The 25,291-nt window shown below is 44.3% G+C and overlaps 1 protein-coding gene across 1 annotated transcript in view; it reads left to right on the top strand.

Annotated features, from left to right (window-relative positions):
• Positions 1-285: 285 nt before the first annotated feature.
• The window catches only part of LOC308141017 (roundabout homolog 2), a gene marked incomplete at both ends in the record, with an annotated part of 84,650 nt that continues 59,644 nt past the window's right edge, over positions 286-25,291 (top strand). Inside the window, 2 exon segments of the mRNA XM_080511019.1 lie at positions 286-340; positions 14,095-14,421. Coding sequence (XP_080367145.1) covers positions 286-340; positions 14,095-14,421 — 382 coding nt within the window.

Here is a 25,291-nt window from a genome sequence, read left to right as displayed (position 1 = left end):
CATGCGGGCTTGGAGAAGTGATGCTGCTGACTTTGGCTGTTAGGTTTCTCCTCCGGGGCGGTGCTGCTGCTGCTGCTGCCGCCGCTGCTGCTGCCGCTGCTGCTGCCTCCTCTCCTCTCACCATGGCTTTCTCAGACTCGCATCAAAGTTTTGTCGGGGCCATTTAAGTCGCATGAAATATCCCGTCTGAGATTTCTACCGCTGAGCTGATAAGAGAACGTTTGCGCGCGCCGCGACGAGGCTGCGCACTCCGGAGGGTTTTTACGCACCGGGAGAGTGGAGGAGATGAACTTTGGACATTTACTTCTTTTGGTTCTCCCATTCATCACCACCACTTCAGGTAAATTCCTCCTCTTATATATGTATATGTATGTATATATATATATATATTTATATAAAACAATGTGCTGTCTTCCTCCCGTCTGTCCGCGCGTGTTCCCTGCGCGTCTCCCACAGCCTCGCAGCCCATATGGCGCTTCTCCCTCACTGTGCGTTTCGCTCGTCTTATCGTCTCCAGATGGATGGGAATGTTGTGTTTTGCTGCGAACCTCCTGACAGCTGTGTGGGAATTGAACGCACCCCCGCGCCCCCCCCCCCCCCCCCCTCCAAAAAAATGATGTATTATTGGGGAAATGTGTTTAAATACAAGGCAGAAAGATTCACATTTTACCAGCCGTGAGCTGAGGTGGAGGAAAAAGTCAAACCACTCAACTCTCACTGTTTCACCTCCCAGTGTCATGGCCAGACCCCTGCCTCCACCATCCCCGATCAGCAACGCTTTCAGAAGCTCATCTTTGATTACCTTTCACAAAGGGGATTATGTATATTTCGACCATTGCTCTAATAACAGATTAAATTTGCTTAATCCAAAATTACAAATAAAAGCCAGGCTCAGGGAAACAATTCATGTGAGTGCAGATTGTTCTGTGCATATCTATGTTAAATGAAATTAAATCCTGTTTACAGCCCAATTGAAAAGAGTCAACTGAATTTATTTTTTTTCAGGGTCAACACAGAAACAGTTAAGAATGATCATTACAAAGGTCTAAAATAATGTGTTGAGGCAAGGATGTATAACTCATTGTAGAACATATAAAGCCCATGATCTCATCATAATGTACCTTTAACAAAAAACTCTTGGTTTTAGGACAAAGACGAACAGGACCATGTGAAAAAGTCTCGATTTGATCCCATATTCTTGTACCAGGAAAAAATAACAGAATTTTTGACACTCTGCCATTTTATTGATGCCTCCTGGTGCAAAATGCAGCCTCGTGGGAATAGCCTGCCCTACACTTGTGGCTCATATTTGCTCATTGATTTTTTTGCGGCACCTAAAAATGCAAGAAATGACTTAATGTTACACTTATTCTTGCTTTCTTGCCCTCTGGAGTACAACAAATGACTCAACTTCGTGCTTCATTTGGCAAATCTGTCACGGGATCTGAAACCCTCCCTCGCCTCAGTGATCATTTTCTGGCTAATTTTGGCAAAAGCCTGAATTTCTCAAGGTGCATGTCTTCTGCAGCCGTTTCACACCTGCATGTCCTCACACTTTGATGCTAATGCTACTTTTCTGCTAATGTCTTGCAACGCTGCATCGCTCGCTCAGGTCTGTGTGTTGCATTATGTCCGCTATACAGTAAACAAGGTACTTTGACTGATTGGTCAAAATGATTAGTTTTTCTGTCACCTCATACTGTGGATCTGATTAGACCGTCTGGCAGGCCAGCTTTGGGCCCTGGGCCTTATGTTTCACTCCTTGCTGCTCTTCTCCATGAGGTGTGGCTCTTTCTCAGACGCTCTGGTGATCGGTTTGTGGGAGTAACAGAACTTGGCTCAATGTCACAGGAAATAAGTGAGAATAGTAAGGATGTAGCAAGATTAAAGGAAGGACACACTCTTGGATTTTCATTCTGCTGGAGGTTTAATTCCTGCATCGCTTCCGACCGCGAGTTAGTTGACTGATTGCGTGCGTTGAATACCAGGGTCAATGGTCGGGTTGATGTTTCACAAAGACTACGAATAAAACACTGCAAATAGATTCGTAAAGAAGGAAAACAAATAATACTTGAATCGTTTTCCGGAAATATACAATAGTACTTTTGAAATACCAGCCCAGACCAGTGGAGGAAGGGGCTGCAGAGCTGAAGGATTGTGGAAGAAAAATCAACACAGAAACAGAAACGCAACAAGTAGGTTCCTTAAAAAAGAGGTCGCACATATAAATAGAAATACATTAAATACAAGGTGGAATTAAATACAACACACACACGCACGCACGCGCACACACACACACACACACACACACACCATTATTTACAATAAATCCATCCATCCATCTCCTGAACCCACCTCATCCGGAGTGGAGTCCACCGGGAGAGCCTGACCCAGCTGACATTGGATGGAAGGCAGGAGAGTACATACAGGACTGATTGAGCATGCAGTCCATCTCCCTAATATATTCATATTTTCACGCAGCAGACCAACAAAAGCTGCAAAAAAACAAAATACAGGAAATGGAGTGGTGAGTCAAAACTCTGCAGAATTTAAATGCATCCATCCTTGATAAGCCTTGGTTTAATGTGTCCTCCTGAGAAACACTGAGAAGAAACATGGCTTTTTTTTCATTATTATTGACATCCCTGCTGGTTTTCTTATAAAACTACATAACAGTGCGGTTGCCCTACACGTCCAGTTGCTCTTGTTGACCGCATTAGCATTACATTGCAAAAACTCCTCCGCCTCCCCTTGTATGTTTGTTTAGTTTTTCATCAATGTCTTATAAGACACGCTTGAGTCCTAACAAGGAAGATATATGTGCTTGTTTTTCCAATCTGCACCGTATATCATCATAACATTGGCAAAAAAAAAACTTAAATCGGTTGAAAATCTCATGTGGTGTAATATTTACCTTCTTTTATTTTTTGTTTTGTCTCCACCAACTCCTGGTCTCCTAAAAACTTATTTGCTGACATTATCTTGGTGCTAATTTGCGCAGGGGCAGGCTCCAAACAGCAGGACTTTAGAGGGCAGTGACAGTGAACCGAATCATTAAAGTTGTGGGTCGTAAAAACCAAAACAATGAGTGTAATAAAGCTATAAACTTCTGCAGAGGCGGACGCTGATTCTCTGCACTACGGCCACGACGTAAATGAAAGCGACTTGGTCGCCATTGCATTTTGGAAATTTTTTTTTCTTTTTTTTAATCAAATACGTCTTGACGTATGTTGCAGTGTCTTATCAGGCAAACAGTTCTAGTTGTAGGGATTTATCTGAAATGAGATCAGCTCATACCGAACTGGGGCAGTTTGTAAGCGAAGCTCCCGTTTCGCACTCTCCTCAATGGAAAACGAGAGTTTCTGAGCTCTTTGGTCCCTTTGACTCCTCTCTCCATTTGCAGCATTCTTTATCATCATAAAATTGGCACCGCCTCTCAACATTACAAGTACCTTTCAGCACCCACACCATCTGCCTACATCTATTAATCTGAAGTGGGCATTTCCTCTCACTCCCACCTCCATTAGCCTGCACAACACTCCTGTAAGGAGACGCGTACGTTCATAACACGGCGGCAGGCAAACAGGTTTCACCGCTTCAGTGTCGGATCAATCCGGCCTGCAGGACGACCTTGTGGTAAGAAGGCAAGAGACGGCATGACGGAAACATTTCAAATGAATCAAACCTTACTGCTGTTTCTACCTGGTCCACCGTCTTTGCGTAAGAGGAGAGGATGTAAGGAAATACTGAGAGTCCAAACTGAGACGACAGTGTTTGGAGTGAAGGCATTGTTTTTGCAACACTTTGAAAACGATGTCCGTTTACACGTCAAACGCATAAACATAAAAAAAAAACTATGTCGTTTTCCAGTTTGGCCATTAGTAGGTGCGGTTGTTTGTTTTTGTAATGACACGCACACGTGCAGAAAACGATACGCTGTAAACAATAACAACGGGAGCACACAGACATTCTAGTGGACGGGTGACCAAGCTGCATTGTTATTATCGTGACTGTCAAAATAAAAGTACCAAATCCCAGGAGAATATGGACCTGGTGTCATGACACCATGGAGGAAATATTTTTTCGGATTGGTTCTACTGAGCATGTGCAGAAGAGCTATTTACTACCACCACGGACCGTGTGTGCAGTTGCAGCGTTTCTCTCGACGGAGCCCATGTAAAGTTCCCCCACCCCCATTTCCAAAATGTTTTCAGAAACTTGCATTTTCCGTGCCTCCAAGCACTGTTGTTTTGTATACTGACGTGAAAAACGCAACAAAAGTTTTTTTTTCCACGTAAAAAACAGCAGAAGGTAAAGTAGTGGAGGAACCTGTGGTGCGTCAGCGAACGTTTGCTGTCCAAATAAAATTAGCATAGACGCTAATGAGGGTGAGTTTGTGATAATAAGCATGGAGGCTCTGAGAAATAGCAGGCTTTTATTGACATTATTAGGAGAGCAGATTTCAGATTGCTCCTTTTTGATGAAAGAAATTTACTTATTATTTGTAGAAATACTATTTCTTGTACCTTTTTGGAGATTAGTATCATTATTATCATTTTACTGCCCCGACTCTTCTGTATTCCAGTGGTTTTGGGTTTAAAAAGAAAAGAGAAGAGAGAGGTATTGTCGTTCCGGAGTGTTGTTTGTGTTGTTGCACCCAGCCAATGAGCTCGTCTGTGTCGGCCTTGAGAGACACGGCGGAGGTCGCGTTCATGTTTTCTCCAAACCTCTGTGTGATTGTGAGCAAAACAACAACAGGAACAGTCTGTCTGGCAAATTGCATGTAATCCGCCGCGGCCGCTCGGCCCGCTCGCACACGGACACACCACATCTCAATTAACAGACTCTTCATACATCTCATTGAAATTTCACTTATCTGGAGCTGCATTGTCAGCTGCCTCGGCGCCCACTGTGGAACTAATCGATGCTGAACAATCCTGAGCTGGTGATTTGTGTCCACTCTGTCCCCGCGGTCATTACTTTGTGACGGACGTTGGCTGGCGGCGGACTAAAGCTTCCCGCATCCCCCGCTTGATGAGGAAGACCACGGATGATGAAACGACTGCAGGAGCTGGTTGGTGGTGTTAATGTGCCGCTGCCTTGAGTCATGTTGCCGGATGCTGGTGATGTCCCACTTCTGGTACGCTGGCTGATGTCATCATTTAGAGATGAGACGGCACTCGAGGAGGACGACCGCCGAAACAAAAGGCCTGCACACTCCCAAACTAAACCCAGAAAAAAAAAAAAAAAAACAGGATCAAACCTGATTTCTTCGCTTTGAAATTTAGTTTGCTGTGTTATCGTGCTCCCGCAGAGATTTCTTGGCGGTGTCACAAGAGCTCCTCTAATGTTTTCCTCCTCTAATGGGGAGGGGGGGGGGGGGGGGGGGCTTTTTAAGTATGTAAATGAATTGAAATTGAAAAAGACACGAGTAAATGTCAGCCTTCGGCTCCAGTCTCACTCTAACGTGAAGGTTTTGGTGTGTGTGCTTCCTGCAGGTAGGAAAGGAGATAGGAGGGACTGTTAGGAGACAGGAGGGAGGATGAGGAGATAGGAGAGACTATTAAGAGATATGAAAGACTATTAGGAGATAGGAGAGACTATTAGGAGATTGGAGGAACTGTTAGGAGGTAGGACGGACTATTATGAGATAGGAGGGACTGTTAGCAGGTAGGAGGGTCTGTGAGGAGATAAGATGCACTATTAGGAGAGAGGATGCACTATTAGGAGATAGGAGGGACTGTTAGCAGGTAGGAGGATCTGTTAGGAGATAAGATGCACTATTGGGAGAGAGGATGCACTATTAGGAGATAGGAGGGACTGTTTGGAGATAGGAGGGACTATGAGGGGATAGGAGGGAGGATGAGGAGATAGGAGGGACTATTAAGAGATAGGAGGGACTATTAGGAAATAGGAGGGACTGTTAGGAGATAGGCGGGACTATTAGGAGATAGGAGGGACTGTTAGGAGATAGGAGGGACTATTAAGAGATAGAAGGGACTGTTAGGAGATAGGAGGGACTGTTAGGAGATAGGATGGACTATTAGGAGATAGGAGAGACTATTAGGAGATAGGAGGGACTATGAGGAGATTGGAGGAACTGTTAGCAGGTAGGAGGGACTGCTAGGAGATAGTAGGGACTGTTAGGAGATAGGAGGGACTATGAGGGGATAGGCGGGAGGATAAGGAGATAGGAGGGACTATTAAGAGATAGAAGGGACTGTTAGGAGATAGGAGGGACTGTTAGGAGATAGGATGGACTATTAGGAGATAGGAGAGACTATTAGGAGATAGGAGGGACTATGAGGAGATTGGAGGAACTGTTAGCAGGTAGGAGGGACTGCTAGGAGATAGTAGGGACTGTTAGGAGATAGGAGAGACTGTTAGGAGACAGGAGGGACTGTTAGGAGATAGTAGGGACTGTTAGTAGATAGGAGGGACTGTTAGGAGATATGAGAGACTGTTAGGAGACAGGAGGGACTGTTAGGAGATAGTAGGGACTGTTAGGAGATAGGAGGGACTGTTAGGAGATAGGAGAGACTATTCTGCACCCTCTGTTCATGTTTCACTCGACACACGTTTGTGACGTTTTATTCTCACGCGATCACGTCGACTTGCGCACGCCGTGGGCTGCGATCCAGCTTGTTCTCGTCGTGTATTCTGCAGACTGCGAACTTCATGTCGTCTCCAAAAAAGTTCATGAGATCCGTGTGGTACAGTGTTGCTCGCCGTGAACTTATAAGATTGTTAGACTCTCACAGTTTGTAGCCGCCGTCAGCTGTAAAGCCGTGAGCTCATGTGTTCAGGTTCATGTTCAGGTTGCAGGATAGAAGACGAGCAGATCTGAAGCAGAGCAGGACGTCGACTCTGCAGCTCTGTTGTTTTCACACATTAGCGTGACTGGCACCCCCCCCCCCCCCCCCCCCCCCCCCCCGGGGGGAGAACGCAGGGTTAATATTTGTAAATACTAATTAATATGCCCTCGCTCCTCCTCTCTTATGTAACGCTGCAGCCCGGAGCCAAGAAATGACAGACATCGCCTGAATCAACAGAGTTTTCAAGACGTGATCTTGATCTCCCCCTCAGCTTTTCACCCGCTCGCTCTGTTTGTGGGATGAGGCAGAAGCGAGGGAGACGCCGTGAGCAAACATGTGGGCGTGTGTCAGAGTTTGCAATTAGGACCGATGCAGTAACTTGTCTGTCAGAGCTGCGCGTGGCACTAATGGGCTTTCATTTAACTGTGTGATGTTTGCTTTTCTCGGGATTTGGTTTGATTTATTTTTTTCTCATTTCCTTTGTGAACAAATGAGGGAGATTTTCACACATCAGATGCGGTCGTTACAATTACTCCGATCTAATCATCGCGAGACACACAATCGGCTCCTAATGAGTTAATTCTGTGTCTGCTCGAAGAATCGGCTCTACGCCTTCTGATTCGGCCCAGAAACAAGGAAAGATTTCTGTATGTGAAACATCACTTGCAGTCACTTTCTTCATGACGATTCCTCATGTGAAGTTCGATTAAATATGGGTTTCTTTGGTCACGCTTGTATCATCTAATGTGACCCAGCACAAGCTATGAACGTTGCTGGAGATGATCATACAGCTTTTAATTGGACTTTTGGTTTTTCTTTGCTGTAGTTGTCTGTGCATAATTCTAAGATTCGTTTCCAACGTTTGGCTACAACGAAAAATACGAGACCCAGAATTATTTCACCAGCTGGCAATGACGTGATTGTGTGAAAACAGTTCCACAAAAAAAAAACGAAAGCGACAAAAGACATTTTGTATTGTGTTTCTGTCCTGTTGTACAGTTTGTCACTCATTCTGGCTTTATTCTGCTCCTTGGTTTAATTTCAAATGACACTGCACTTTATTTAATGAGTTTAATGAAGCTTTTCTGCAAATTTTAACTCATTAGTCATTTGTCCGATCTACAATTCAGGCTGTAAAATTGTAGTTTTCTTTTTTGTGTGTGTGTGTATCTGCAACAGGCTTCTGTTTTGGATGAAAAGGTAATTTAAAAACTGTGTGCACAACCACATTCAGCATATTTAGTTAAACACACAAACATCAAGGCCAATACTGCTTGGAGTAATTTCTCTCCGGAGGTGGTTCAGACCAATGACAGAGATAAAGAAGGGAATGATTAGGAAATACACACGTGTTTAATGAACTTAATAACGCTTTTCTGCTAGTTTCAGCTCATTATTCACTTGTTTGGTCTATGATTGTGATTGCAGTGACATTTTGTGTTTGTGTTAGGCTGCGATTTTTCATGGAAAGCTCTAAAAATGCACCTTGTGGACAGTATGCCCTGGAACATTCAGCATCTAAACGCCAAGTGCTTCTCCAAAGAGGTGATTAACACCGTAAACAGAGGTGAAGGAGAGTGTGGTTGAAAATGCAAATTGTTTTGCAATCCTAATATTTTACTGCAAGTTTTAGCAAAGTATTAACTTGTCTGAACCACAGTTTCTATTTGATGATAAACGCACTGACGTGTTTAATTTACTCCTTTCGTCAACAGTCAACAAATGATCGGTGCGGTTGAATTCAGTTCATTGCGTGTCCCCTCCTGAAAAGTGCGCCTCGCTTTGACATATTCATTTGTACTGCTCGCGGCCCCCAGAGTGTACCGGAGAGTGATAACCTTGCGCGAGGTCGCCGCGGTCCCATTCTCAAAGCTGCCTCCATATTGGACGACAGCTCAAGGCTGGCTGCCGTTCACCATTATGGCTTATCCGGGCTCAATTTGGCTTCCTGTGCGCGTGGAAGATATCGCATTGATCCGTCAGCACAGGAATGAAGTGTGTTTTGGACGACGTGGGGGTCGACGGTGATTAAGTTTTGTTTGTATCATTCAGAGCAAGGCTCTTGAATCAATACTCGTGTTGAATTGAACCTTTTACCCCCCATCTCGTCTCATGAAAACCTGTTTAACACTGGACTGCAGTCACTGTGGCGCCCTTTTTTTTTTTTTGCACACATTTCCTGCTGTATTTGTTCGTTGCAATATATATATATATATATATATATTTTTTTTTTTTTTTTTTTTTTTTGTGTGTGTGTGTGTTTTTATTTGCTGCTGAGAAGCCACTTGAAGCACTCTGGCAGAACTCCAGGTCCAGACTTTCATGAATATGAGTGTGGAGCACATTGAAAATACGCTCCGATATCTGTCAAAGCTGTACAACAGATTATATCAGGCACGTCCACATGTTACAGCCCCGGGTCACATTTATATATGACCTCAGATGTTATTTTGTGAAAATGTGAAATTATTATCATTATTTTTTTAACTCGTGTTGGCAGCATGACTCTTTAGCATATGTACAAGTTGTGTAATATGTGGACCATTTATATCGTTTATGAACTCAATGTGATCAAAATAGCACATTAGCAAAAATTCAACATCAATACAACATTAAGAAACTATTTTATTTATTCGTGGTCAGGGTCAGTTTTTATTTAGAAACACAGCCTGATTGACCAAATATTCAGAATAGACCATGCTAAACTGCACATTCAAATAGATAAACATGAGCAAATTACGAGTGTTTACATGAGGGTTTGTGTGCTTTAAGATCAAAATCACATGGGAATGACCTGCTGAAAAAAAACTTGGAGTGACTGAAACGCCCACCGTCACAAAACGTAGAGTTGAGTAGGTTGTTATTTTGCCTGACGGGCAAGATCCTCAGGCCCTCAGGCATCGTTTTTGTTTTAAGAAAAGTTTAATTTATACATGCTAACTGTAGTTTTCGTGGTGGGCCACTAGTGGGTGCCGATGCTTGCTTTTGTAATGAAACCACACACATGTGCACAGAGAACAATGATGAACATCAACCATGGAAGAAGGCAGACATTCCAGTGGACAGACGGATAAAGTTGGAGTCCCAGGACAATGTGGACTGGGACTCATGACACTCTGGAGGAAAACGTTGTTCTTATTGGCCATCGACTGAGCATGTGCAGAACAACTACTTACTACAGCAGTGGCACGCAGTAGCAGTGTTTTCAAAAAGTTGTGTTTTCAGTGGCTCCGAGGACCGTTGTCATGTAAACGGAAACCCAAAACTCAAGGGCAGTTTTCAGTGTTTGTGTAATTTGCTCTGAATCTCCACAGCGTGGGCCGCCGCCGTTGCCTTTCCTACTCGTCTGTCCCTTGTAAATTTGAAAGTCATTTCACAGCAGAATGCCACAGATTCCATTTTACACAAATGTAGTCACACCATATGCACTTGGATTTTCCCGCAGATGCACCGTGGGCTCTAATGGGCTGCGTTTATAATCTCACTAAACAAAACACAAAAAAAAAACCTTCACAGAGGTCCCCATTATCGCCCCTGACATTTATTTTTCCGTGACACAAACGGGTCTGACAGAGTTTCTGTTTGCTGAGAGGTGCTTTCAACTGCCGCACCACAATCTTCCTGTCATGAGGCAAACATTACAGTGAAAATATTCCTTCGCGCACAGAAATTGTGTTGCTGTCGTGCTCAAAGTGGCCGAGACTTTTCACTGATTGCACACTTGTCACAGGCTCAGGTTGCTGCTTGTCACCCCCCCTTTTTCGACAAGACTTATTTTGTCCATAATACATCAGCATGGAGGCGCATTGACTCTTCTGCAGATCGCTGGAGCTGTGGCGAGAGTCCATTGACCCTAATTAATAATTCCAGTGGCGGGTCTATGAGTGAACAAAAGCCTTTACTACTGCCCTTCCATCACTCAGCTGGAATGCGTCTGCATATTCGGGGGTGTTAAAGTGGATTTCGATATTTTACCCAGGCATTTTTTTTTTGTCTTATTCAAACATGGATTTGTCAAATAAAGCGAACACCCGCTCATAGAAAAGAAAATCTTCATGGCAACGTTCGTGCTTCTCAGTTGAGTCACACGGAGTACAAGGACGGCTGAATGTTACGCAAACAGAGAGCCTTGTTTATAGCTGCTGTACGAACAATAATACAATTATAATGGCCGCCTCTTAATGATTAATGACTTAGTTAATGGCCGATTAATAGCTTTATTGGGTGGTTAAGATGGTGTGGGTGCCACTGAGACGAGTCTGTGTCGCTGTAAGTAAATGCAGTGTTATTTGTCTGCTCTGTGGCAGCTGTGGGTCAGCTGGTTGAGCGGGTCGTCTCGTCCTGTCCTTCAATCAAGATGCCGAATCCCCGAAGTCAAGGATCTTTCATGGCATTGGTGTGTGTGTGTGTGTGTGTGTGTGTGTAGCCAAAACAGTGAAATGCTCTATATTAGAGAATTCAGTTTTCCTTTACAGATAAGATCTTGAATTATTATTATTTTTCCTTGAAGTGTTTTAGGAACCAGATTTATTCATTTCAGGCAAAAAACAACAACAACAGTTCACATTTAACATAAAATGTGAACTTGAACAGGAACCCCAGTTTTGCCTGAAAGGGAGTGGGAGGAAGAAAACTTCACAACAGATCAGAAAAACTTCATAGAGAAAACAGTTTCCTCTCCTTATGTCCATCCAGCCACACTGTAAAAACATACATATTTTTCCACATTCAGTCCCGTGACGTCCCAAAGGAGACTCATTGCATTTAACCTGCGCTGATGTTGTTTTGTGTCGTTAACAATGGAGGTGTAATGTGATCGGAGTCGCTCTTTGTGAGAACTCTGCAGAGGGTTATCGCCCAGAGAGCTCAGAGTTTACTACTGTCATGCACAGGCTAATGGTTTCACCCCCCCCCAAAAAAAAAAAAAAGCAAAAAAAACATCCTGCCCACCTGCAGAGCACTGAACGAGGTTCTCCCCTGTAAAGGTGGAGGAACCCAAAGACTGAGCTAAAAGGAGGTTTGCTAACTGACCTGAACTGACATACAAGCGAAAACATAATCTGAATAAATATGAACTAATAATCCACATTCAGATGTCAGTGTTTATTACACCAACATGTGAGTAATCCCAAATATGGTGACGATTTCAGTAAATTTCTCCATAAACTTAATGTCAAACACTTTGGTTAAGTTTTGGCCCTGAAATTACTCTCATAGGGAGTGGAAAAGACATTTTTGATGTAAATAAGACTCTTCTGGCCTCAACTTCCATCCCGATTTATCTCTTGACCCAAAGTTTTCTTTCTTCAAGGCCTCCATCGTCATCACTGACCTGAATGATCTTCTGGTCCCTGTTGGTTCACTTCATTTATGCTACCTTTACTGTGTTGTTAGTTATTTCTCCAAACACAACATGTGGCTTCACACATTCTAAATGTTTTGATTGTGACCTCTGGTTATAAAAAGGTTTTTCATTAGATGAATTTTTAAAATTTTAAAATTTCTTTTTTAATGAATTTCTTAACATCCTATATTGTTTAGTTTGTGTATCATAAACATGAAATCTTGAAATATGAAGAAAAAAAATAGATTGTTCCCACTTGATGTGTTCCTCAGTTTACGTAATAAAATCTATCTGTATTTTCAAGTACATAAACTCCCAGACAGGCAACACTAAAACTCAACTTTCTCTCTCCCAGCATTTATTTGGGTGATAAAATCCAGTTATCACTGAAGAGGAAGGAAGCTCTGAGTGATGTAACTGTATTACACGGGCTGGGATTTGAAATCCTTTTGCGTGCTTAAAAAACGTGGTTCAGCACCGGGACACGACTGGACTGCAGAGATACTCTTTATCCAAATACTTGTGTGGACAAAACGCGGTCGAATATGTCAACGCGTGCTCTCTTGCACTGTCACGCAAACTGCACAGATGTGAAGAACTATAATCTAAAGAGCCACGCGTTCTGGTGTCTTTAAGGATTATTTTGCAAGCGAAAGCATGTAGTCATTTACACTTTCTCTCTTGTCAGTGTGTTTGAGCGTCGGGAGCGAACGGAGGGAGGAGCTGCAGTGTGTTTTAATGGCCCGGTTCGTGTTTTCATCCACGCCCTGCATTAGTGAATTCAGCTGTCCTGGTTTGTGACCCAGGGGTGTTAGCCGAGAGCCGGCAGATCGCTCTTTAGATGTTTACTCCAGGTTTATGCCGTGATGGCAACTCCTGGCCCCGGCGCGGATCAAATCAATTCACGAAAAAGACATAAATCTGCTTATGGCTGAAAAACTGAAGGGTTTATCTGGATGCCCCTGATTTAAGTGTAATGTCGTAGCAGCATGTGTGCCATCAGGTTACTCCTGACTGCTCCTCCGCAGTAATGATGGGTAGGATTTTCATGCAGTCTAGATTATGTGCTGGAAATAATGCCCCAGACAGAGCAGCATGATAATCAGTGGCACAGTGACCATTTCATTTTCTTTCCATTTTTTTTTTTTTTTTTTTAAGCGAAAGACCATCTGTTCCTCAGAACCAAACTAAAAGCAGCAGCATTTTGAATTATTCATTTCTCCAACTGTACCCACATTGTTGGAGACATTTGGTCGTGCTCTAAAAGCTTACCTCGGTGGTCCTGAAGCCGTGTGCCTTTCCCTTGCAGTCAAACGAACATTGTAATGGATCCCCAGAGAGACGGATTAGGAGTTATCTATATCTCTCCGCCTCGCTCATTTTTTTTGTGTGTCCCGTCCCCCCTCCTTCAACTTGGGTCTTTCTCCCCCACGTAAATGCAAAGCATCTTTGCAGGTCTTATTCTCAGCTTGAGCGCCAACTATCATCGCCACTTGTCCAAACAATCCTGAGTGACACAGAGATTTACCATTATCACATCACACGGGTGATTGCCCCCCCCCCCGGAGCAGGTGGTGGCTTCAGTAAAATACTGTGCACTCTCCGCATGCTGTCTGCAAAATGGAGGACGAGCAAATGGAAGTGAAATTTCTTTTTATTTTTTTGGGGGGGAATGTAGCTGAAAAAGACAGGTTGTCGTTGCCGCTATGAGAAAATGTGGCGTCTTATTTGGGATTGAGTGTCAACCTTCAAAAGTAAGATTACCAATGATTTGATGCTTCGCTTCACACGCATGTATCTGGCATCTGTGACGAGAGAGAGACGTTTCTTTTTTTCGCCCGTCCTGTCCTCTCCCCCCAAAAAAAAGATTATATGTTGTGGTGAAGGGTGGCCGGAGAGGTTGATAACATCTGTCTTCACCTCCGCCTCTCTCAGGGTCGCGGGCGCGGTTTGAAGACAGCTCACCTCGGATTGTGGAGGACCCCTCAGATCTGATCGTCTCCAAGGGGGAGCCCGCCACCCTCAACTGCAAGGCGGAGGGCCGCCCCGCTCCCGGCATCGAGTGGTACAAAGATGGCGAGCGGGTGGAGACCGACAAGGACGACCCCCGCTCCCACCGCATGCTGCTGCCCAGCGGCTCCCTCTTCTTCCTGCGCATCGTCCACGGGCGGCGCAGCAAGCCGGACGAGGGCGTCTACACCTGTGTGGCCCGCAACTACCTGGGGGAGGCCATCAGCCGCAACGCTTCCCTGGAAGTTGCCAGTAAGACTTTGAGTTATTGCTCAGCATTGTCCTTGGAAATGTGTGCGTGTGTGTGTGTGTTTTTTTTCCCATTAGATCTCGATGTGTGTAAACAAATGGCGTGTCCCAGATCTTTTTGCTGTCGTCTGGCAGCTTTTTTTTTTTTTTGGGAGGTCCGTTGGAGAGCTGGCTGTGCTTAAAAATAATGACATCAAACAACCGGACTGTGGGAAGCAACCCCTGAAAGATGGTGGTGTAGGTGGAGAGTAATGTCCTGTGGATTCTCTGCTAATTTTAGGCTTCGGCCTTGACAGTGATGCAGTTTATCTCTGGCTGCGTGTGCGTGTGCGTGTGTGTGTGCGTGTGCGTGTGCGTGTGCGTGTGCGTGTGTCAACTCAGTATATTTAAATTCATTGTAGGCGTGTGAGACTTAGCTGTCTAATTGAGCAAACTATAGATATGTAAATAAACCACATGAATATGGTTACAGCTCCCTGACATGCTCCGTGAGCTTTCTTTTTCTTTTTTTTTGTACTTTGACGTCTCTTCTCATTTCATGCCGCACAATCCCGTCTATAGAAAGTGGAGCAGCTGGCACGCAGTCGCTGCTTCACATCAAGTAAACATATATTTTTTTTAAGTATCATTATAAAACTACTTTTTTTTTTTCCGTCTTAGATATAACCAGTCCAGTTGTGTTTTATCTTTTTTTTTTTTTCCTTTTCTTTTTTTTAACAACCTTGAGTTTTCCTGTACACGAGAGAGAATTTTTGCATGAATGGTATACTCATCATAAACATTGCTGCTCTACTCTGTATAAGAAATGAGAGCTTCCCGTTACTTCCCTAAAAGAAAAAAGAAAAAACAGTTTTGTTTGTCACAATAGATCTGTTTGGCTGTGTTGCTCACTACAGGGATTTTACAAGAAGCTCCTTTCTTGACAGCCGACTTTCGGTCAAACTCAGAAAGTCAGACTGACTTCAGGAGGATTCTTGTCGAACTGAAAAGCAGTGGGAGGCTCGTTCTTCATGCCCTCAGTTGCCTCTTTCGAGCGCCAGTCTCCCAATAATAACAGCCGGGTTGACAAGTGCTGGCACATCATGAGTCTGTTTTTCCTCCGGAGGTGATCAGTGCCCCTCCCTCACTCATTCATCGTCTCTCAGGCTCTCACTCCCACCGGTCCCCATTAAACACCTTAGTTTTCTTTATTCAACACACATATTCACACATCCAACACCATCAAGATGTTCACACCTAATTTAGCTATTCATTAAATAAAAAAAACAAAAAAAACAAAACGTGTTTGACTCTAACACTGGTGCTTGTCTCCTCTTGCAGTCGCTATGGCTTCTGTAGTTTTCTTTTCGCAAGAAGATTCCTGTTTGATTTCATCTCTGTTTGGGTTTCAGGTGTTATTGGGGTGTTTTGGCTGAGTTGATAAAGCGGGTCGTATTCCAATCCCAGGATTGGTGGTTCGATCTACCGACTCGTCAGAACATCAAATTGCTGCCAATTGAGCCTTCGGTGTCAAAGGGCGACTGAGACTGCACAGTGATTGCACGTTGTGAAAATGTGCTATTAAAGAGCAGTGATTTTTATTTATTTATTTATTTATTTTTTAATAATTGCTTCCTGGAGTTTGTGTGCTTGCCTGGCTCTGTGTTTGCTCTGTGAAGGTCTGGCTGCTGCTTCAGGTTGTGTCACATGGGATCGGCTGCACCTCCCCTCACACCGGAAGTTAAATAAAGTGGTAACTTTCCTGGCTCTTTGTCTGGGCTATCGAGATGTGCAGGAACGAGAAGTTGCAAACAGAGAACATAGTTATTTTTTTGTGTTTTTTCTCTCTCTCCCATAAATCAATAATTGTGAATAAATGTAAACAGTAAATTGCGCTGTAACTCAATAACTGCTTTTTAGTGTTGGTTTCGGCTAAACTGCCACAGGAGCCACAAAAACGGCAAACATGCACTTCCGAAAGTCTTTTTGAGAAGATTAAGTAGAAAATTGGCCTGAGCGAGAAGCTCATGAGCAATTTAAATTTAAGAACTAAAGCTGCAGAGCATCAGTTGATTTAAACACTTACTCACTATTTCTAGCAGTTTGTCTATTTTTTTTTCTTGACGTAAAGTTTCGTCAGAGACGTTCTACAATGTGATTTCCAGTTGTCGGAGGTCTTTAACTGTCTTCTTCCACCAGAACAAAAACTTCTGCTGTGAGAAACTGCAGTCAATGATATCCGCATAGTCTATTTTCACGGTAGAAAGCATTGACTGCTTCATGAAAATTAAGAAACAAACAGTCACACTGGAATCGGCGTGTGAAGGACGGATGTTGACGTCGGCCGAAAGTCATCTTCGCTCTGCATTAGCAGCATTATCGGCGTGTGTGTAGCCTTGTTTTATTCATCCATCCAGCCTCTATAATGCCTAATCCAACTTAGTGTTGAGGGGGGATGAAGCCAATCTCATAAACTGGATCAAAGGCAGGGTGCACCATGGGCATGCCACCACTCCTTCAAAGAGCAAAGAGATCAGAGGTCTGCAACCTGCGGCTCTCCAGCCGTATGTGGCTCTTTAGCTCCTCTGCAATGACTCCCTGTATAGGTTTATACGAGTAATGTTTAAAGTAAATATCTATCTTATTCTCATTTTATTTGCACGTGGTGTTATTTTTCAAAAGGACAGATTCTATGGCTAAAAACGGCAACAGCAAAAAAGGCGAAAACAGATAAACTGGCTTAAATGTCAAAAAATGATCAAATACTTCAAAAGTACACGAAAAAGGGAAGAACAGACAACGTTTCTAAAAGAGTGCAAATGGCTAAAACAGTAAAAATACATAAAATGGCTGGGGGGGGAAAACCGAGTTCAAATATGAAAAGAAGCAAAAGGACAAAGAATCAAAGCAGTTAAAATAGATCAAGCTGCAAAAAGAGCTATACAGAGTGAATCACTTGAACGATGAAAAAATACAAGTAAAATCAACCACAATGACTGAAATGAGTAGAAATGGCTTTAAAAAAAAAAAGAAGAAAAATGACTATAGAAATATGTCCATTGTTCTATGTTAAACATTGTGGCTCATAACAAATTTGATTTGATAGAAAGACGGCTAAAGTGGCTCTTTTAGTCAAAGAGGTTAAACACACACACACTTGGGCTGTTGGAGGAAACACTGGAGAACATATGAGTGCTAACTTTTACATCACAGCGCAGCGTTTTATCTCTCCGTCCAGCCATCTTTACAAACCAGTTGGTCCAGCTGAAGGTCTCAGGATTGCTGGAGCCCGTCAGAGCTTAGAGAGTGAAGATACACCGATTGTCTCACTCCTCCTTCTTGGTCCAGGACATATTGTCTCCTGTCCTTCAGAAGTGTGCCGGCGTGGCTCGGCCCCGTGGCTGAAACGTGCCGCGTCTTGGCACAAGTGAACGTATTAGTCAGTGGCTGATGAGGCGAACGGACCATTACAGATTAGCAAGGTCGAATGGTCCTCGTTAAAAAAAAAACGCAATTTGAGCACGACCTTATCTTCCACCATGTTGAGCTTTCTTTTCAGTGTGTGTGTGTGTGTGTGTGTGTGTGTGTGTACGCTCATGGTTGGCCGACCTCATATCCAGCTCATGTCCAAAAATAGGGACTAGTGGCATCAGATATATTTTATATTCAGAACCATAAGCAGCTACAACTAATGCTGATATCCATGCTGGGGGGGGGGTGTATATATATATATATATATTTTATGTGTATATGTTTGCTCTGCCTCTTTCGAAATGGTTGATAATGACTTTTATCTGAGTGTGCGGCTGCAGATTACTGTACCGTCATGTTAGCGGAGCGATGATTCACCTGCAGGCGCCGAGTGACTAACGGTATTAATACGTGCCTGTTTTGTTCTAATCTCGTCGCCTGCAGCTTGCCAGGGCATATGCTAAGACAGCATGGTGGTGGTCTTCAACCCCCCCCCCCCCCCCCCCACCCCCCACACACACACACACACACACACACACACCAGCCATCCACCCCCCACCTACTCACCCACTCTGTTCTGTGTGAGGGTTGTGCTGACTGAGGGGTAAATACTGACCCAATTAGCTCTGGCAGGGAGGGAAGGGGGGGGGGGGGGGGGGGGGGGGGGGTTAATGAGGGGCCAGTTTTTAAGCTGGTGGTCTTGCAGAAGTGTGTGTGTGTGTGTGTGTGTGTGGTAGGAGTCTGAGGAACAACAGGTGGGTGGAGGAAGAGATTTAAACTCCCACCGAGCAGTAATTAATACCGATGCGTCTGTTGGACAGTTGTGTTGCTCATTGCGGGGACGGCAGTGGAGCCACTAACCTGCTTTTTAGCCACATTAATTACTCGTTTACTGCCAGTGAACGAGGCGCAATGTGTTGGACGGCGTGACTAAGGCTTTTCATCGTCAGCAGCGTGCCACTCGCGGTGCTTCAGCCAGAATCATTAAATACACTACCCCCCCCCCCCCCCCCCCCTCTCTTCCACTGAGCTGCGCAGCCCTGCGTATGAGAAGTCTGTGGACCACAGCAGACTTCTGTGATGCAGCGAACTCTTCTTACGTGACGTCTCGTCCGCGCTCAGATTTGTCGTGAACTTCTCATCAGCACAGCGGCACGATAATAATCAGCCCGCTGACCTTTTTAACAGTATTAAATCATGAGACGTGTAACGCTGTCGCCCTCTTGTGCAGTGTTACTACAAGCTTGGTTCTTAAAGAGTCAAATCAATTTTAAGCTTCTTCCATATATGGTATCACATGGTTGGAGGTTGTGTTTATTCCCTTATTTCCTGCGAGCTTTTAAGTGTGCGCCACAGTCAGATTAATGGTCTGCGTGTTGTCAAGCAACCGTGGGGTGTGAGGGCCACTTCAAGAAAAAAAACAGTGAAAGAGAGAGACTTTCCTTCATGATCAAGTTGCCGAAGTAACGCACGCATTCACAACTGATGCAGAATTTTATTTTGAAACCTCAAAACCTCGCGGTGTCTGCATTGGCCAGCCTGTGGCGCCTCCGTTGACCAGACTTTGTGTTCTTTCTCTGTTGACTGTTCAGTTTGCCCTGGTTTGAATGTCCGTGTCGTAGAAACACCGTGACGTCTTGTCGGTTGTGTGCGGCGTCGGCAGAAAACGTGCCACGGACCACCCAATGTGCAAAGAAACCCAGAAATAAATAAATTTTAAAAAAAAGAAGTGCTTGGCTGGCCGGTGTGGCAGGTGAAAGTGTTTGGGTGGGACTGAGATCTACATCCATGCTGGACACACTTTGTGTCCACAGGTCGTCCTACATACACACACTTCTTTTAAACTATTTTTCGCCAAATATATGATGTTTGAACACTACATCCTTTATCTTAACTGGATTAATGTGATCATACTCTGAATGCAACATGTGTTGTTAAATATGGACTTACAGCCGAGATGCTTTTTTTTTCCGGGGGGGGGGGGGGGTTCATCCTCTGCAAGCTTCATTTCTTTTCTTTTTTTTAACTTTCTTTTTATTTATTTTTTAATAACAAACATGAACATGAGAAATCACGTTACAGAACCTTCCTCGACAGCAAGACAGCATATACATGACAATGTAAGAAGAATAACAATAATACTATGACAACAGAACCGATATGAGACAAATACGTCAAAAGCTGGGCAATTAAGACATTACCGTATCGTGTAGGTGACCATTCAGTTCGACAGGTATTTTTCTATAGGTAACCATTTTCTCATGAAGATCTCAGACGCAAGCTTCATTTCTGATGGAACTGTGAACTGTGCAATTTCTTTGTGCGGTTACCTTTTATATATGCAGCTTCATCTCCACATCAACCTTCTGTTTCTTTGTGTTCAATTCAATCTATTTCAGTGTGACGGGCTTCCAAATCTGAAGTAGTGAGAAAAGTGGAGGGGCTGTATAACGCGTAAGTGGAAGCCGTGCTAATAACTGCGACAGGAACCGATGGGAAAGAAAGAAAAAAAAAAAGGGCTTAATTGTGGCCCTTCATAAAGTGAGAGGACAGCCATTATCAGTTAATTTGCATCGTATGGCTACCACTATGTGCTGCGGTTACTTGTAATTAATAGAAATGCATCAGAAAATGATGCGATGATCAAATTGAGGCACCAAGGCAATAATTGTCAGACTATTGCTTTTTGCATTATCAGATGTCACACAGCATGCAGTAACACATGTTCCACAATAACATCATAATGTCCATTTGAATTAGCAGTCGCTCACATACGGCATGTTCTCACTGTTTTTCCAACCTTGCACGGGTCCTAATTTCTACTAGTTTTAAACTTATTTAGTTTGTTTGTTTGTTTGTTGCCTGCTGAAGGATGCCACAGTTCCACTGGATGTGTTAAACCGCTGCCCATCTGCCACGATCCCGACCGTAAGCATGTGGAATGTTGCAGCACCGTGTAGCTTCTAATGAACGCGTACGATTGCTGAAGCGCTGCAGTGCTTTAATGAGTGCTGACTTCACGTCTGAGTCATGAGCTTTTTGGCAAGACGTACTGTAATTCCTCAACATGATCCAGAAACTCAGATTAGACGTCTTTGTTCAGTGCAGACTGTCCCCATTTGCTGCATATTTGCAGTTTAAGAAATGTTTTTCTTATGCTTAGACGTGTTCCTGCGCCCCGAGGTCCAGAAGTCATGTTTTTTAGTTTTTTTTTCCTTCGCCCTTTTTTTGTGGTGAGGAACCTGCGTTGCTCAGGAATGCCAGCAGCAGTCATTATTCTGTCCTTTTCTCTTTTGTTTTTACTGTGGGCTACCAGTAACCGGCTGACTCGACTGACTTTTATTTTTTTTAAACTGAATAATGAGATGGTGGGAGTAGACAGAACTCTTTTCCTCTATTCCTCCAAACTGAGGGTTTTCTGCTTTCAAAAGAGAACAAAAAAAGGAGGGGAAAAAAACAATAGTACCCCTCTGTTTCGAAACCGTGAACGTGTGTGTCTGTGTTTCCCGGCGAGGAGACGATCACATGGCCCGGCAGGATTAGAATAAAGTAGGACAAATCAAAAATAAAACTTGCTTAACAGGCTTCAGAGCCAGATGTTCCTCTTGCTCCTGATGAGGGATTAAAAAGGAATCGACGTTCCGGCTTGTTTCTCGGCTTCTTCTGCTTCGTGGTCTCTCTTCACAGGCTGCAGGTACAGGTTGACCCTGATGGATGGATGGATGGGGGGGGGGGGGCTACCTCTCAGTATTTGGGTTTGGTGGAAGATACATTTCCGCATGTATTTGCAGCGCCGCTATAGGAGCTGCCAAGGCTCCGTCAATTCTGCAAAGTGTTTCTTCCGTGTCTGCTCGTAATTGAAACATCATTGCAGTGGTGGGAAGTGGAGGAATTTATGACAGGGACTTTTTCATAAAGGGCTATTTGGCCTGGAGTGCCTTCTCACCAGCCCCCCCCCCCCCCCATCAACACAATCAGACAATGGCTGGATTAAAGCGATCTCTCTTCTCTGTAGGCAAAAGCTCCATTAGCTATGACAGGGCAGGATCACGGCAATGGGATTAAACCACCTCCCTGACGGCTCTACTGCACTCTAGACTAAGAGGGCAGTCCGAGCCAAGGCAGCGACTCACCTCGTCCCCTGAGAAATGTGCCCCGCCGCCGGCCTTTAACCTTACTGTTTGCCCTCTTACCTGTCAACCGTGAACAAAACGCAGAGCTCGGCGTGCGCCGGCACTCCTGTCCACCCGGTGCCGTCTGTTCCCCTCACCCGCCGTCCCCCCCCGTCCCCCGTCTGTCCCGCTCGGGGGGGGGGGGGGGGGGTCGGAACCGTATTCAAACTGTACGTGTGCCGTTGATCGCACCCTTTTTGCACGCAAAGGCAGAGTGTAAAGTGCAATGCCGTGCCTCTCCCACATGATTAATCTCTTCCTCTCTCAATGTTCATTTTTCCAAACCTGCTAACAGATGGCCTCTCTTGCCGTGGTTAGCTTCCTCCGCTGAACACTATATCGCACAGATAAATATCACTTAAAAAAACCAAGTGATGAATATTCTCTAGGGTTTTTAATCTCATAATCTGTATATCCCTGGAATATTAAAGTCTTAGAAATGAATGGGTGCTCTTGCAATGGTGCCCTAAATAATAATATTAATAATAAGAATAATAAGAATAATGAAATGATCTAAAGTCATCTCTGCCCACTGTAGCGCTTTTGAGAAAATGAGGATTTGCGTCTCCAGAGAAAGAGTGAAATCTTAGCTGCCCTGCAGCGGCCGCGCTGCCTGTGCCGGTCCGGAGTTGCTCTCGGAGATTGCTTGGCAGCAGTAGTCGTGTTCCGTCTGAGGAGTTAAGTTGGGGACGTCGGCCCCTCGGGACGGAGAGAACTGGCCTCTGTTTCTGAAGGAGATGGTTCTTGATTCCGTGGTTGGATCGTCGTCACGTGCAAACATCCGTGGGAAAAGGCCGTTTGGCACGGCAGGCTTTTAAGTCAGAGGAGGGGAAGGATCACATTAACTCGGAACACGGCTTCAAAGAAAATTTCCGAGCTCGCGCCGCGGCGTGTTTGCGGGTAGCGATGTCAGGAATGTATTCTGCTCTGTGGCGTGTCTTTCAACCCCTCAAAATGTCCCACTTTTCTGAGAGTCTGCGCCCGGGGACTCCGGGATTCAAATGCTAAAGGTGTGTGTGTGTGGGATTAGCTCCCTGCCCATAACTTTTTCACTCCAGTCACCATGGCAGTGAAAGAAAGATCTCTGGGCGACCGGCTCACCAGGCCTCACAGACCGAAGGTCTAAAAATAATGCAGCGCTTTCAATTAGCCCTTCAGCTTCGCACAGCATTTTGAAGCGAGCAGCCAAGTGGACAGGGTCCCGGCGATCCGGCTGATTTGGTGAACGGACCTCTGGGAGGACTGTGAGCGCCGTTATCGGTTCCAGACCAACCGTGTCTTTGCCATTACTCCTTAGCGGCGGCATTTTGTGTGGATTTTCTCCGGGATGATCTCCTCTCCTCTCCGTGGGAAATGTGGATGACACACGCAATATCGCCGTCTGCTCCGTAGACACACAGTCACCTTCTCCGGGATGTATTACACTGACTGTGAATAATCATTGAAATATCACCGCGGCTGTAATGAGAAATTTAATAATGTCGCAGGGGTTAGGAGCGTTCGTCTCAAATGTCCCGCTCGGTAAAGAGGGCAAACTTCTCCTTAATTTCAAAAAGGTTCAGTTCAATCAGGGATTGAGTTACAGATGGAAACCACATCGAGACAGACATTCACTCTGCCGTGCCACCGGGTTTCGGAGTATGTATCTTGAGTTCGTCCAATTACACCAACGCCTTTTCAAACGGGAGTGAGAGATGAGATTATCTGTCTTCAGAAGTGATATGAAGGATCTGAACAGTGAGGCTGTATTAAAGGCCGGGGCTGAACCCGGTAGGCTAATCAGTGGATAAATGACGTGCCACAGATTTACTTGTTTACTCAGAGTAATTGGGCGAGAAAGTAAGAGGTGCAAGTCGATTTAGGGCGGATTACACACGTGTCACTGAAGACTGAGTCAGATTACAACACTTTGTGTGTTTAGTGTGACAGAGTAGCATCACAGAAGCAGCTATACTCGGTGTTTCTATAATATCACACTTGATTTTCTTTTATCAATCAGAAGACTCTTGAAATACACTGACTATTGACTCATTTAATATAGCTTCTCTTTTCATTCATGACTTAAAATGAACTGTTCAGAAATCAATCCAACCTGCCAAAATCACCCCGATGCAGCCGGCTGCCATCTATTGGTCCTGTCCAGTTCTTAACATTTGTAATCTGCAGCAAAACTACCCAATGACCATGTGATGATGCACAATTGAGCTGCATTTAAGTCAACTGTTGATCCATTTGCTCAATATTTTTATCGATTGCATGTCAACACTTTTGTTTTGGAAATAAATCCAAACATTGAAAGTCTTTTGGTAGAGTGTGATGCGTTTAGTAATGTGTTAAAACTCTTCTTGCCATCTCGTCTGCCGCATAAAAAAAATTGTTGTTTTTTTAACTTGTTGCAGCTTATTTTCACCCGAGGCAGCCTGCAGGTTGCTTCCTTTGAGTTTGAAGCTGATACACATTTGAGAAAAATTAATTGCGCAGGTGATCAAGACACAAGTTTGTGTGGGGGAAAAAAACAAACACCTTCAGCATCTGATGTCAACAAGGAACAAACTGGTTAATTATGTGTTGCCAAATATGTCAATAGGAGGATGAGTCATGAATAGTGGCTGTTCTCATCAAAGTGAGTCACATTAAATCATCCTGATCTCTGATCTGACGGCCCATCTGTCCACCGCGGGCTCGAAATCTTTCATCCCTTCCGTTCCCAGACTTTGGGGGGGGGGGGACTCTCACAGGACATCCGACATGTCGACTTACCTTCGAGACCCGTCTTAAAGCCCACCTGTTCAGACGGACTTATGCCACCTAATCTCCCCCTCCCCTCTGTCACTGGCACTTCGCTCTGCTTTCACGTTGTCAACTCTCTCCATTGTGTGTTTTCTCGTCAGTGTTTGTCTGATGCCGGGACGTTTTTCCTGTATCATGTGGGATGACCTTGACAGTTTTGAAAAGAGGCTGTTATTACAATTGTTGTTGTGTATTTCTCGAGTATTCATCATCATTCATTTTTTTTTTCCTCCCTCACTACCTATGGAGATAACTGTTGCAGTGTTGAATGTCTCCACAATGTGAGATGGAGACACATTCACATTTGCCGTCAACAGGATCTAAACTTGTTTGCACAAAGGCGTTTGTGTTCCAAATACATCTTTGAAAGGATAATTCATGATTCTGACATACAGTATACAATTTCTCATAATAAGCAGGTCTGCCTGTATAGGACCATGCATCCAGCGAACCCACAGAGA

Source organism: Blennius ocellaris (genome assembly GCF_963422515.1).
Source record: "Blennius ocellaris genome assembly, chromosome: 2".
NCBI classification, from domain to species: Eukaryota; Metazoa; Chordata; class Actinopteri; order Blenniiformes; family Blenniidae; genus Blennius; species Blennius ocellaris.
The sequence above is the reverse complement of the archived record's forward strand: the minus strand, read 5'-3'. Positions and strand labels throughout refer to the sequence as shown.